At 37.1% G+C, this 14667-nt stretch overlaps 1 protein-coding gene across 3 annotated transcripts in view; it reads right to left on the reverse strand.

Moving 5' to 3' along the window:
• The window catches only part of LOC128656401 (mucin-3A-like), a 116533-nt gene extending 102212 nt beyond the window's left edge, over window positions 1-14321 (reverse strand). For all 3 annotated transcript variants that reach the window (XM_053710283.1, XM_053710282.1, XM_053710281.1), the window contains exon 1: window positions 14134-14321. In XM_053710283.1, coding sequence (XP_053566258.1) covers window positions 14134-14194 — 61 coding nt within the window. In that variant the 5' untranslated portion in view covers window positions 14195-14321. The remainder of the gene's footprint in view (window positions 1-14133) is intronic.
• Between the last annotated feature and the right edge of the window lie 346 nt (window positions 14322-14667).

A 14667-nucleotide genomic window follows, 5' to 3' on the forward strand; every position in this document is an offset into this window, starting at 1 on the left:
TAGAGCTGCAGCTAGCGCTCTGTTTGAGAGTACAGGCGTCTCAGGCGCACATTGGATATAGTGGCCCCTGTAAAGTAGTTAGGATATTCTAAGGTGATTGGAGCTGACGGTTACGGTGGGAGTGTGGGCTGACCTCATCACACGCAAGATTGAGGCTGTGCGCTCAGCACATGTTGTGCTGACGCTGTGAGGCTAGCCCACCCCATCCACAAACATCTTCACAACTATTGGTTTAAGTTCTCATGTTCCGGTTTTAGTCCACACCCATCTGCACATACTAATGTTGTGATTGGTGCTAGATTCTATTCTATACAATTAGTTGACACCCATATGTCGAGTCAATACTGTTCACAGCAGTAAAACCAGGAAAAATAACGAACATTCACTGAAACAGTGACAAAACAGACTGATCTATGAGGATCGCACATAAAATAGCCTCATACTTAGTGGGGGTAATATATATAGGTCTCAGCAAACAAACTTAGCTATTGTGCAGTCGACATCAGGAAGATTTGGGTCTGTATAAATAATTTGATATCTATTGTTATCTCCTGCTCTGACCGTATGACTAAGTTGTTCATTGTGTTTACATTTTATCAGAATATGGTAAGGCTGACATTGTAGGCTGTATATAAATGTATAAAGCACGATGTTTGGGAAACATATCATTATATCATCAGTTGGTTCAAGCATACTTTTTAAAAAATATAGAATGCCATAGGAAATGAGAGCCTTGTTTTTAACAATGGTATATTTATGTTTATCATCACCAATCCACAATGATGATCTTATCACAATTATATGTACTCAGATGATGTCTTTAGTTTTTAGTATGGTCTGCTGAGGTTTTGATATTTGCACTGAATTATGTCAGAGCTCCAGGTTGCCATACCAACCCTGCAGCAGACAGGTGCTAACACTTAATGACCATTAAGGTTTGAACAATCCGATTGGTTAATCAATAGGTTTAGGTTTGTATAAAGCAAGTGTTATCTGAATGTGTTTTAATAATGTTTTAGCCTGAGGAAACAGCTTGTTTTAGCTGAGAAACGCGTCGCTTTTTAATAAAGATTTTTACAGAAATACACTTGCTTTTTGGACACCCTTTTTTATCATTTGTATGCTGCTAACTCTCTGGCACCTGAGAGGTATCTTGTTTTCATCTGGAGGGATCAGTCTACTGGGCGACTGTTTGGTTCCAGTCTGCAGTTTATGCACCTGCTGGTGCTTTGAATCTTGTAAGTAAGATTGCTCAATCTACCACTCGCTTGTCTAAACGTTACTGGGCTATGGTTTGCATTTTTTGTGTTCATTCAGGAACCTGTTAATCACTACCATCAAGGACCACAATCTGACTCATGAAGTATACCAGTGAGCTGGACCACTGAGAGGCTCCAGTCTGCTTCATAAGCACCAATGGGTGCACCTCCTTTGTGAGTATTCAATCGCTATCTTGTGGATTTTAGTATCTGTTATCTGGCTGTACTAGGCCATGTTTGGCGCCTCTGTGTTTTATCTTGTTTCAGTTACCCATCTACCAGGAAGACCATCCTAAGACTGAGAGCTGCCTACCTTGTCTTGGATCCATTTTTCTATTGGGACTGTATCAATATTACCCACTTGGACTTTATGTTGGTACATCTTATTATTTATGTATAAGCATATTTGTATATTCTACTAGTAACTATTTAGGTTTTCGATATTGCTTTAGCATTTGTTTGTTTGATACGCCTTAGGAGGCGCCCCCTATGGGTAGTAATACACACTGGTGTGCATTACACCCTCACTTTCCCATTTTCTATTATCTAGGTCATCAATAGGGGTGCTGTACTCCATTCCAGTGAATAGCTGTTCAGCTATAGGTCCAGTGTTAGTTCATTATTCTTCTGTTTACCAGCTTAATATAAGAACAGGTCAATTTTTTATCTATTGTACATCAACCTATATTATATTTCACTATAGGTTGTATATTGACATTATTATTAACCCATACACCCTTTATACATTGACTTAATTAGCCAGTTGCAATAAGCACTACTGTTGGTTAACCCAATTTAAAATGCTGTCAACTTCTGAAAGAGCTAACAAGAGGGCATGCATTGAACAGGCAGGCCCTATAGGGTCCAACCCACCACTGTCCTTACAGGCCTCTTTTAACAAACTAGAGGCACTGCTCAAAACAGAACACAGACACTGGTGGGACCTTGATACACTTATAAAATATAAGAACAAAAATCAGATCCCTAGGGGACTTAGGATGTTCAAGAATTGCTCCTTCAAAAACAATGAAGGTGTCCTGAAAGAGTGGGAGAGTGCCCTTAACACCTGCTCTATGACCCTTATGGAGATTCTGATCAAACACAGACAGGTGTTGGTAGACGAAGTAGGCCTAGAAATTGATAATCTTCAAAAAGAAATAGATACACACAAATCATCACCTCAATTCGAAAATCTTAGAAAGAACACATATGATAAAGCTGATGAATACCAACAGCAAATCATCAACAATAAAAATAAGAAAATGGAGAGAGATGATGATGATTACTCCAAGGGCTTAGTCTACACATATAACCGTGTCAATAGGACCTTAAGACACAACGGCCAGAACAGACACTCCCATAATCAAGAGTATTATAATGAAGAAAAAAACAATAGGAGTGAAAAACAGATTGGAGTTAGGAGACCCCCTGGCCCTCCCTACAGGGATACTAATTCCCCATGGACCAACACTAATTTCACCCCGAATACATATAACCCTAATATGTCATATCATAAAACTTCTACACCGAGTTACCAATCACACAACAATTATGCGAACCCAAGGGGACACAATCAAAACCAACACTATCATAAGAATAGGGAACACCCTTCCACCTCTAATATGTATCCACCCACTTTTAACACTTACCAACAACATAATGAGGGAGCTTCTAATAGCCCAGGACCTAACCACCACAATACTTACAAGCAACAATCACATCGTAATACGATGGGATGTAATGATACTGACCAAAGATCACAGGAACACAGTATTGCACATCCCAACAGATATCAAGTCTTACACACCTTGGAGAATACAAATGGTGCAAATGGGAGTACTAACACCCCACAAATATCTTCTCCTTTTTTAGGGCCAGGTCACCCACATCAGGACCCTCCAGTATGGCAAGGCCATGGGGGCCCGTCCTTGCCCCAAAGACAAAAAAGACCATTCGGAAACGAGGATCTAGAGGTAAATCCATCACCCGCAAAAAGGAAAAACTAGACAAATACAAGAAGGGTATCTTTAACCTCTCATCCTATTCACTGTCGGATGATGAGATTAGAGTTTTGGGGAGGGGCTTATCTTTTAGCCCATCTAACCAATTCAGCATGTATGAAATGTTTGTAGACATCAACAGTTATGTAAGAAAACTTTCATTACAGAAATACTTTGCTGAAAAAAAGCTCAAAGATGATTCTATGAGACCTATCACCACAGATCTAATGGATGCTCATCTTAGTGATGGTTGCCTGGTATACGAACCCAGCATGCTCATAGAAGATCTATATGATGGATACATTCATACCAATTTGAGGCCCAAATCCTCCTTTGTTCCTCCCAAGAGCAGTGGAAACCACATAGAGATATTTACCAACTTAGTGTTGGAAGATCTAGAAAAACTGGCCAAAAAGCAGAAAAAATTAAGATATGAAAACAATCTTAATTATAAAGAACAGAAAGCTTTGAACAGACTCATTAAAAGATCTGACCTTGTCATTAGACAGGCGGATAAGGGCGGGGCAATAGTCCTGCAGGACATGCAGGACTATCTGACTGAAGCTGACCGTATCCTTAATGACAAGGAGTATTATGAGGTGCTATGTGGGGATCCGACATCCAAGTATTATGACCTACTTCAGGGAATTTTACAAAAAGGCTTAGACATGGGTATTATTACCAAACTGGAAAGAGACTTTTGTCTCCCCAAATACCCTTGCACGGCCTTTTACTACCATCTGCCCAAGGTACATAAGGACCCCCTGAAACCACAAGGGAGACCTATCATTGCTGGGATAGGAAGTCTTACAGATTCCCTATCAGCATATATTGACCAGTTTTTACAAAAATGTGTTGTAACCCTACCCTCCCATATAAGGGACTCGTCTGACTTACTGATGAAGTTAAAAAACTTTACCTTTGATGATCAATGCTGGTGGATTACATGTGATGTTGGAGCTCTATACTCCAACATTCAACATGAATTAGGCATTAGAGCTGTGCGATCCTATCTGGAAGAGGATCAATACATGCCTGGTGAACAAGTAGATTTTTTGATCACACTGATTAGTTTCATATTGAAACATAATTATTTTCTTTACCAGAGCAAATATTACCTTCAAGTGAAGGGGACGGCCATGGGCACCCGGTTCGCTCCAAGTTTTGCTAACCTTTTTATGGGTAGTTTTGAACATCTGTATATCTACAATTCACAGTTTGGAGTGAACCTGGTGTTCTATGGCCGGTATATTGATGATCTCCTGTTCATCTTTAAAGGCACTGAGGATAATATCCGCAATTTTGTCACACATCTGAACAATAATAACTTTGGGATCTCTTTTACATATAACATCCAAAAGGAACAAATTGAATTTCTCGATTTAGTACTTGGTAGATCTCCAAATGGACAAATATCATCAAAAACCTTTTTCAAGAAAGTGGACTGTAACAGTTTTCTCCACTTTGAGAGCAACCATTATCATCAATGGAAAATGAATGTGCCTTACGGGCAATTTAAACGTATCAGGAGGAATTGTTCATCTATTGATGATTATGATACACAAGCCAGAATCATTGGCGAGAGATTTCTTGAAAAAGGCTATCCTCCAGACCTGATATCCAGGGAGATGGATAGGGTTAGGAAAGAAGATAGGTCGAGTTATTTCACTAATAAAGTTAAAAACCAAACTGCCTTTAAGGATACTAACCCCCCTCTCTTCATTACCAGATATAACTCTCACCATCTTGAAGTTAACAAAATACTCAAGAAACACTGGTCTATCCTTACCAATGATCCTTCCCTCAAGCTCATTTTGGGTGATAAACCCAAGGTAGTGTATAGGAGAGCCCCGACTTTAAAAACAGCTCTAGCCCCGAGTAAAATTGTCAGGGACAAATCCACCAACAATAAGTTATTCCCAGGTATTCCATGGGACACTAATAAACAGAAGCATATGGTCTCCAAATGTTTTAGAAAACGTTGTGGAATGTGCTCTTTCATATCACACAGAGTCTCATCGTTTACATCTTTTGTTACAGGAGAATCATTTGTGATCCAGAATCGTATGACATGTGAAACATCTTTTGTAATATATTTGCTTAGCTGCAAATGTGGGGTACAATACGTAGGTCGCACCTGCCGTAGGGTCAAAAAAAGATGGGGTGAACACTCCTACAATATAAAAAAATTATCTAAATCGCACAGTGTCTCAAGACACTGTCTGAATCTCCACAAGACACACAAAGACCCTATGAGGATCACACCCATAGAGATGATATCTAGATCTAATAAGGATGCCTTAATAACTCTTAGGAGAAGAGAATCCTTTTGGATCAAAAAATTAGTCACACTACAGCCGTATGGCTTAAACGAAAATTTAGACATGGCTTCTTTTTGATCCGACTTACATCAGAACACTCACCTCAAGAACATAACTAACAAGATTTTGCGACTGAGAATGAATAGGGAATATTCCTTTTTCCGTTTTATCACTAGGGAATAGATTTGCCTCTGCCTAACTCCAATTGGCACAAGAAGAGCACCCCTCTTTTGTATTCCTATCAGTTTTTTATTCCTTCCAGCTTTTTCTTTAGGGTGATTGACACTACTATGGACCATATAAGGTCCCATATTAACTATGCTCCAATAATGGATAGTTAATCCAGGCACTATTTTCCTGGGTTGTGTAATTCTTTATATTTAACTTCCAAGACAGTGCTGACGCATGGTTTGGGAAAGCAGACTTACTGTGCCAATCTCCCGCAACTAGAAGACTGTATCCTCACACTAGTGAGATGACTAGTGTTCCAATCTATCACTAGTTAGCTTAAATAACACTACCTATTATCACAAATATTGTTTGAATATACATTTGGACCAATAAGGCCATGGGTTAAGTAATACAATTTTTGTATCTGAACCCCATAACCCTAGTCCGGTAGGCAGGGCTCTGCTCTGGTGAGAGAGAGTCTTTCTACTTATATATTTTTACTTTCACTTTTTTGGTTAGAGAGAGTTTTTCCATTTCTAACTACATCTCCTATACCATATTATATTATATATATCAAGTCAATTGCATATCACATAAAGATTATCACTACCAAAATCGCCGTGTCATATTGGGCCATTTTTTTATACTTGAGCACAGCACTTAATATTCTTCCTAAGTAGCAATCATTACCATTCACACACCACTTACAGCACATCATATGTCATCACTAACACATGTATTTACAACATGCATCAGGTCTAACTACACATGTCATTTAGTTTAACACCTATACTCACCTCACATATCACCCTCTACCACCACGTTGGTAGATCGCCACAGCACAACTGCACATCACTTTATTTCCATCACCACATTATCACACCGTATTTCACATTATCTCACATTATTCACTCTAAACTTTTATTGCATCATGATTCACACAATATGATATTGAATCATCAATATATGATCACCAAGTATCAATTTTTTCACACAATCACATTTTATATATCGCTCTGAATTGAGCACTTACAAGATGCTTATCACAGTTATTAGTTTGTGTTATAGAGCTGCAGCTAGCGCTCTGTTTGAGAGTACAGGCGTCTCAGGCGCACATTGGATATAGTGGCCCCTGTAAAGTAGTTAGGATATTCTAAGGTGATTGGAGCTGACGGTTACGGTGGGAGTGTGGGCTGACCTCATCACACGCAAGATTGAGGCTGTGCGCTCAGCACATGTTGTGCTGACGCTGTGAGGCTAGCCCACCCCATCCACAAACATCTTCACAACTATTGGTTTAAGTTCTCATGTTCCGGTTTTAGTCCACACCCATCTGCACATACTAATGTTGTGATTGGTGCTAGATTCTATTCTATACAATTAGTTGACACCCATATGTCGAGTCAATACTGTTCACAGCAGTAAAACCAGGAAAAATAACGAACATTCACTGAAACAGTGACAAAACAGACTGATCTATGAGGATCGCACATAAAATAGCCTCATACTTAGTGGGGGTAATATATATAGGTCTCAGCAAACAAACTTAGCTATTGTGCAGTCGACATCAGGAAGATTTGGGTCTGTATAAATAATTTGATATCTATTGTTATCTCCTGCTCTGACCGTATGACTAAGTTGTTCATTGTGTTTACATTTTATCAGAATATGGTAAGGCTGACATTGTAGGCTGTATATAAATGTATAAAGCACGATGTTTGGGAAACATATCATTATATCATCAGTTGGTTCAAGCATACTTTTTAAAAAATATAGAATGCCATAGGAAATGAGAGCCTTGTTTTTAACAATGTTATATTTATGTTTATCATCACCAATCCACAATGATGATCTTATCACAATTATATGTACTCAGATGATGTCTTTAGTTTTTAGTATGGTCTGCTGAGGTTTTGATATTTGCACTGAATTATGTCAGAGCTCCAGGTTGCCATACCAATCCTGCAGCAGACAAGTGCTAACACTTAATGACCATTAAGGTTTGAACAATCCGATTGGTTAATCAATAGGTTTAGGTTTGTATAAAGCAAGTGTTATCTGAATGTGTTTTAATAATGTTTTAGCCTGAGGAAACAGCTTGTTTTAGCTGAGAAACGCGTCGCTTTTTAATAAAGATTTTTACAGAAATACACTTGCTTTTTGGACACCCTTTTTTATCATTTGTATGCTGCTAACTCTCTGGCACCTGAGAGGTATCTTGTTTTCATCTGGAGGGATCAGTCTACTGGGCGACTGTTTGGTTCCAGTCTGCAGTTTATGCACCTGCTGGTGCTTTGAATCTTGTAAGTAAGATTGCTCAATCTACCACTCGCTTGTCTAAACGTTACTGGGCTATGGTTTGCATTTTTTGTGTTCATTCAGGAACCTGTTAATCACTACCATCAAGGACCACAATCTGACTCATGAAGTATACCAGTGAGCTGGACCACTGAGAGGCTCCAGTCTGCTTCATAAGCACCAATGGGTGCACCTCCTTTGTGAGTATTCAATCGCTATCTTGTGGATTTTAGTATCTGTTATCTGGCTGTACTAGGCCATGTTTGGCGCCTCTGTGTTTTAGATTAGGGGTTAATACTATTTATTATAGGGTTAGTGAGGCGGATTAGGGGTTAATAACTTTATTATAATAGCGGTGCGGTTCGCTCGGCAGATTAGGGGTTAATAAGTGTAGGCAGGTGGAGGTGACGTTGAGGGGGGCATATTAGGGGTTAATAAATATAATATACGGGTCGGCGGTGTTAGGGGCAGCAGATTAGGGGTACATAAGTATAATGTAGGTGGCGGTCGGCAGATTAGGGGTTAAAAAAATGTAATCGAGTGGCGGCGATGTGGGGGGACCTCGGTTTAGGGGTACATAGGTAGTTTATGGGTGTTAGTGTACTTTAGAGCACAGTAGTTAAGAGCTTTATAAACCGGCGTTAGCCCAGAAAGCTCTTAACTACTGACGTTTTTCTGCGGCTGGAGTTTTGTCGTTAGATTTCTAACGCTCACTTCAGACACGACTCTAAATACCGGCGTTAGAAAGATCCCATTGAAAAGATAGGATACGCAATTGACGTAAGGGGATCTGCGGTATGGAAAAGTTGCGGCTGGAAAGTGAGCGTTAGACCCTTTAATGACTGACTCTAAATACCGGCGGTAGCCCAAAACCAGCGTTAGGAGCCTCTAACGCTGGTTTTGACGGCTACCGCCCAACTCTAAATCTAGGCCTAAATGTTTCCACAAATAAACAATTGAAGATAAAAAAAGGAACCATGGATCCGTTGTGTTTAACTAAATTGAATCTAAATTTTGGACTCACCAAATTAGCCAATGTTTGCAGATATAACAGCTGAACACACAAATTCTTTCTACAATGGAAATTAAATATTGCTCGGAAAGTTCTTCTCAATACAAATGTGTTGCACTTGTAGGTTGTTTTGCTTTTTGGCATCTTCTATCTTTTGATTTCAGAACCTGTTTATTGGACGCTCTATACTTTAGAAAAGGTGCCACTTTGAAAAGGCCACAACAATTTAAGATTCTCCATTGAAAAAAGCTGACTTTTTACACCTGGACTGTGTCTTGTGGGTATATACACATGCATTGTTATATATCAATTAAGAATAAAGCACCCACTATTGGATTTGTTAACCTATTTTTTTCTTGATTAGCGTTTACCCTTCTGTCCAGTTTGCTAAAACCAACTCAATGGGGTGTAACTCTGGAGACTGTGCTGGCCATGCCATGATTTGAAGCCTACCATCTTGTTTATTTCTTCTAAAGTCGTAGGATAATCCCCTGACCAACTAGGTGTATACATGGTGCTACAAACTGCTGTTCCTCCATGTTTGACAGTTAGTGTCATGCAATAAACCGTCCTTTAGACTACTTAAAGGGACAGTAAAGTTCAAATTAAACATTCATGATTCAGATAGGGCATGTAATTTTAAACAACTTTCCAATTTACTTTTATCATCAAATTGTCTTTGTACTCTTAGTATTATTTGTTGAAAGCTAAACCAAGGTAGGCTCATATGCTAATTTCTAAGCCCTTGAAGGCCGCATCTTATCACAGTGCATTTTGACATTTTTGTACAGCAAGACATCACTTGTTCATGTGTGCCATATAGATAACATTGTGCTCATTCCCGTGGAGTTATTTATGAGTCAGCACTGGTTGGCTAAAATGCAAGTCTGTCAAAAGAACTGAAATAAAAGGGCAGTCTGCAGAGTCTTAGACAAGGTAATCACAGAGGAAAAAAGTATATTAATATAACCATGTTGGTTATGCAAAACTGGGTAGTGGGTAATAAAGGGATTATCACTCTTTTTTAAAAATAAAAATTCTGGTGTAGACTGTCCCTTTAAATTAAAAAAGTAGGGTCACACTTAAAGGGATATGAAACACTTTTTTCTGTTTCATGATACAGATAGAGCATGCAATTTTAAGCAACTTTCTAATTTATTTCTATTATCATTTTTTCTTTGTTCTCTTGGTATCTTTATTTGAAAAATCTGCAAGTGCTACCCAGGTGCTGAACTCAAAATGGGCCAGCTCCTAAACTAGCATTCCTGCTTTTTAAATAAAGATACCAAGAGAACACAGAAAAAATAATAATAGGAGTAAATTTGAAAGTTGCTTAAAATGTAGCCACCAATCAGCAAGCGCTATCCAGTGTGCTGAATTAAAAATGGGTCGGCTCGTAAGCTTTACTTTCCTGCTTTTTAAATAAAGATAGCAAGAGAATGAATACATTTTGATAATAGGAGTAAATTAGAAAGTTGCTTAAAATTGCATGCTCTATCTGAATCATGAAAGAAAAAAATTGGGTTCAGTTTCCCTTTAACATGTCAATAGTTATCAAGTGTCAGTAAAATGAAAATTCCACACTTTAACATAAAAAAAAATTACACCTATCAGAAGAAGGGTAAAAAAACATTTCTAAACTCTATATTTAAGGCCTAATAGACATATATATATATATATATACAGGTAGCCCTCAGTTTACGCCGGGGTTAGGTTCCAGAAGCAATGGTTGTAAATTGAAACCATTGTAAATTGAAACTCAGTTTATAATGTAAGTCAATGGGAAGTGAGGGAGATAGGTACCAGGCCCCTCTCAAAATTGTCATAAGTAACACCTAATATATTATTTTTAAAGCTTTGAAATGAATTATAAACCTAATAAAATAATCACACAACACAGAATATATAAATAAACTAAGGTAAATGAACAAAAACATTTGCTAAACAGCATTATAAACTTAATAAAATAATCACACAACACAGAATATATAAATAAACTAAGGTAAATGAACAAAAACATTTGCTAAACAGCATTATAAACTTAATAAAATAATCACACAACACAGAATATATAAATAAACTAAGGTAAATGAACAAAAACATTTGCTAAACAGCATTATATACTTAATAAAATAATCACACAACACAGACTTCACTTGCATTTTTCTGCAAACCGTTCTTTCTATGCATTCCAATCTGGACTGATTTATAAACAGGAAGATCTTGTTCCTTTGAAATCTGCTCGATAGCTCAGGTCTGGTTAAACTGATTAATTTCAGCTTGCTTGGCTTTGCTGCAACACAAACGCACAGCTCCACCTACTGGCTATTTTAATAAATGCACTGCTTCTCAATGCTTTTCAATAGCAGTCACATGACTGGGAAAAAAGGTTGTTATTCTGAAACGGTGTAAATTGAACCGTTGTAAAACGAGGGCCACCTGTGTATATATATATATATATATATATATATATATATATATATATTGTCACCTCTGAGGCCAATTAGGGACATACAATTGTTTTTGATAGTATTTCACATAGGTAGAGTGCTCTCAATTAGAAACAAGACATTGGGGTAGATTTATCAAGCAGCGGATGCTGCAATCTACCCTCGTAGTTTTCAGGTTCCTCTGAAACTGAAGTTAAGAAGCAGCGGTCTGCTCCTTAAATTAACTTGTCCGTCACCTCTGATGATTGAAATGATTGACACCCCCTGCTAGCGGCTGCAAATGTGCAGGGGGCGTCATTGCACAAGCAATGATAAATGCCGACAGCGTATCATGACGACCCACACAATGAAAAATAGGCCCTATTTTCTCCTCCTTAACAAATGCCAGAGGTAATCTAACGTTCTGCAAAAACAAGGGTGCTCCAATTGTGAAATGTATTAATTGTTACTCTTGACATAGTTTTAATATTATTTATTAACTATTACAATTTGGAGTTTTTTGTGCTGTTTTCAGGTGAGTTCTGTTTCACTGTTTGCAGCTTACAAGTCAATCATACCAGAGAAAGGAGCTCAGCCAACTGGAGAGCTGAAAATCCCTGAAAGGGACATTAAAGGGACACTGAACCCACATTTTTTTCTTTTTTGATTTAGATAGAGCATGCAAATTTAAGCAACTTTCTTATTTACTCCTATTATCAATTTTTCTTCGTTCTCTTGCTATCTTTATTTGAAAAAGAATGCATCTAAGCTTTTTTTTGGTTCAGACTCTGGACAGCACTTTTTTTTTATTGGTGGATGAATTTATCCACCAATCAGCAAGAACAACCCAGGTTGTTCACCAAATATGGGCTGGCATCTAAACTTACATTTTTGCATTTCAAAAAAAGATACCAAGAGAATGCAGAAAATTTAATAATAGGAGTAAATTAGAAAGTTGCTTAAAATGTCATGCTCTATCTGAATCACAAAAGAAAACATTTGGGTTCATTGTCCCTTTAAACACTTTGAGATGGTAACATAAAATGATAAATCGTATAAATAAAAACCTCTACAATATACTTTTATTGTTTATTTTGCCCCCCTACCTGTAATTCCATTTTGAAATTGTGAGTTTTTCAGTTCCTGTTATAAATGGAAGTGCAGAACACTGTTATATTCCACACAGCCATTGGCTACACACTCTAGTGACCTATTTATAACTCTCCCTAATTGGGCACAGCAGAGAAGGTAACCTAAGTTACAACATGGCAGCTATTGTTTTATAGACACTAAAACACTTATTTTGTCATTATTTAAACAGCTAATGAAACTTTACAAAATACATTTACATGTTATTCACAGACTAATCTTTTCTTTGAATGCATCACTCAAATTAGCATTTATAAAGTGCTTAATTTCCCTTAAGACCGCTCTTCTGGCACCTGTGCATGATGTTTGTGAGTGTTCTATGACATATTGAGTACTATTACAAGTGTGTCCCTAGACATTTCCCTATTGTAGCGGTCTTCTTTGTGTTTTTGCAAAATATATAGATGAAACAATGATTGTGTAGAATGTAGAAGGGTTAGCCTTGTGAAGTCTAAAGCATTTACTTCCTATTGTAATGAGAATCCAAAAGCCAACAAAAATGAGGCAGGGAAATAAGTCAAAATAAATAATACAAAAGTATATTGCAACGTTATTTTACTACACATGATAAAACATTTTATATCACAGTCTCAAAGTGTTTTATGTGCTTTGTTCTCTTGGTATCCTTTGTTGAAAATAACACCTTGGTAGGCTCAGGAGCTGAACGGGTAAAACAATGACAAGAGGCATATTTGTGCAGCTATCAACCCAGCTCCCAATAGTGCACTACACCTGAGCCTACCTAAGTATATTTTAAACAAAGGATAGCAAGAAAACAAAGCACATGAACGGATATGAAACCCAAAAGTTTTCTTTTATGATTCAGAAAGAGCATAGAATTATATTAAAAAGTGCCCAATTTACTTCTATTATTAAATTTGTTCCCATAATATTCTTTGTTGGATACCTAAGTAGGTGTCAGGGGCACTTCATGGCAGGAAATAGTGCTGCCATCTAATGCTCTCAAATGGATACAATTCTTGTAAAACTGATGCCATATAGTGCTCTGGTCCGACCCCTGAGCTTATGTCCCGGATTTTTCAAAAAAAGATACCAAGACAATGAAGAACAATTGATAATAGAACTAAATTAGAAAGTTGTTTAAAAGTGCATGCACTATCTGAATCATAAAATAAACATTTTCATATCCCTTTAATTAAAACAGATTACATCATGAAAATGCTACAAAAGTATATATATAATTATATATACAGTGTATATATATATATATATATATATATACACACACACACACAGAAATGCATTCAGTTTATAATAATTGGCTATAGCTATGTATGGGAAATATTCACAAACTCTATAGACTACAAATGTTATACATGATAGATTAGATAGATAGATAGATAGATAGATAGATTAGATAGATAGATAGATAGATAGATAGATAGATAGATAGATAGATAGATAGATAGATAGATAGATAGATAGATAGATAGATAGATAGATAGATAGATAGATAGATTAAACATTATGTACCTGTGAACTGGCTTCCTGATGCATATATAAAATTAAAGATGAGAATCAGTTTCAACCACATTTTGTCCCAAGTTGAATGAATTAGCAGATCTGAGAGTATTTTTCTGCTACCTACATCTGAAGAAGAGACCAGTGAGGTCTTGAAAGCTTATGGAATAAAAAATTCTTGATTTTGTTGGTCCATTAAAAGGTATCACAATCTACTAAAGAAATATTCTCTGTGGGACCAATGCGGCAACAACCCTTTTTCTACCACCTACAAATTTACAAAGAGCAATTGAGAGTTTACATGAATAGTTCATATACGTCACCTTATGCATGATATGATATTTTTTGTGGGATCATCTGACATCTTTGTACACAAGATTTATAGCTGCAGGGAATGTTTTAAGAACTAACAAGGACACAAGCTTCCATCCACCTTCCAAGAGTAAACATAATCTACAGACAATAGAAGACATAAAGCAAGAATACCCTGTGAATAAAATAGCAAATTGTAACAAACAGTTCTAACTAGTTCATATGCTTTTTATT

This window comes from Bombina bombina, chromosome 4 (genome assembly GCF_027579735.1).
Source record: "Bombina bombina isolate aBomBom1 chromosome 4, aBomBom1.pri, whole genome shotgun sequence".
Lineage (NCBI taxonomy): Eukaryota > Metazoa > Chordata > Amphibia > Anura > Bombinatoridae > Bombina > Bombina bombina.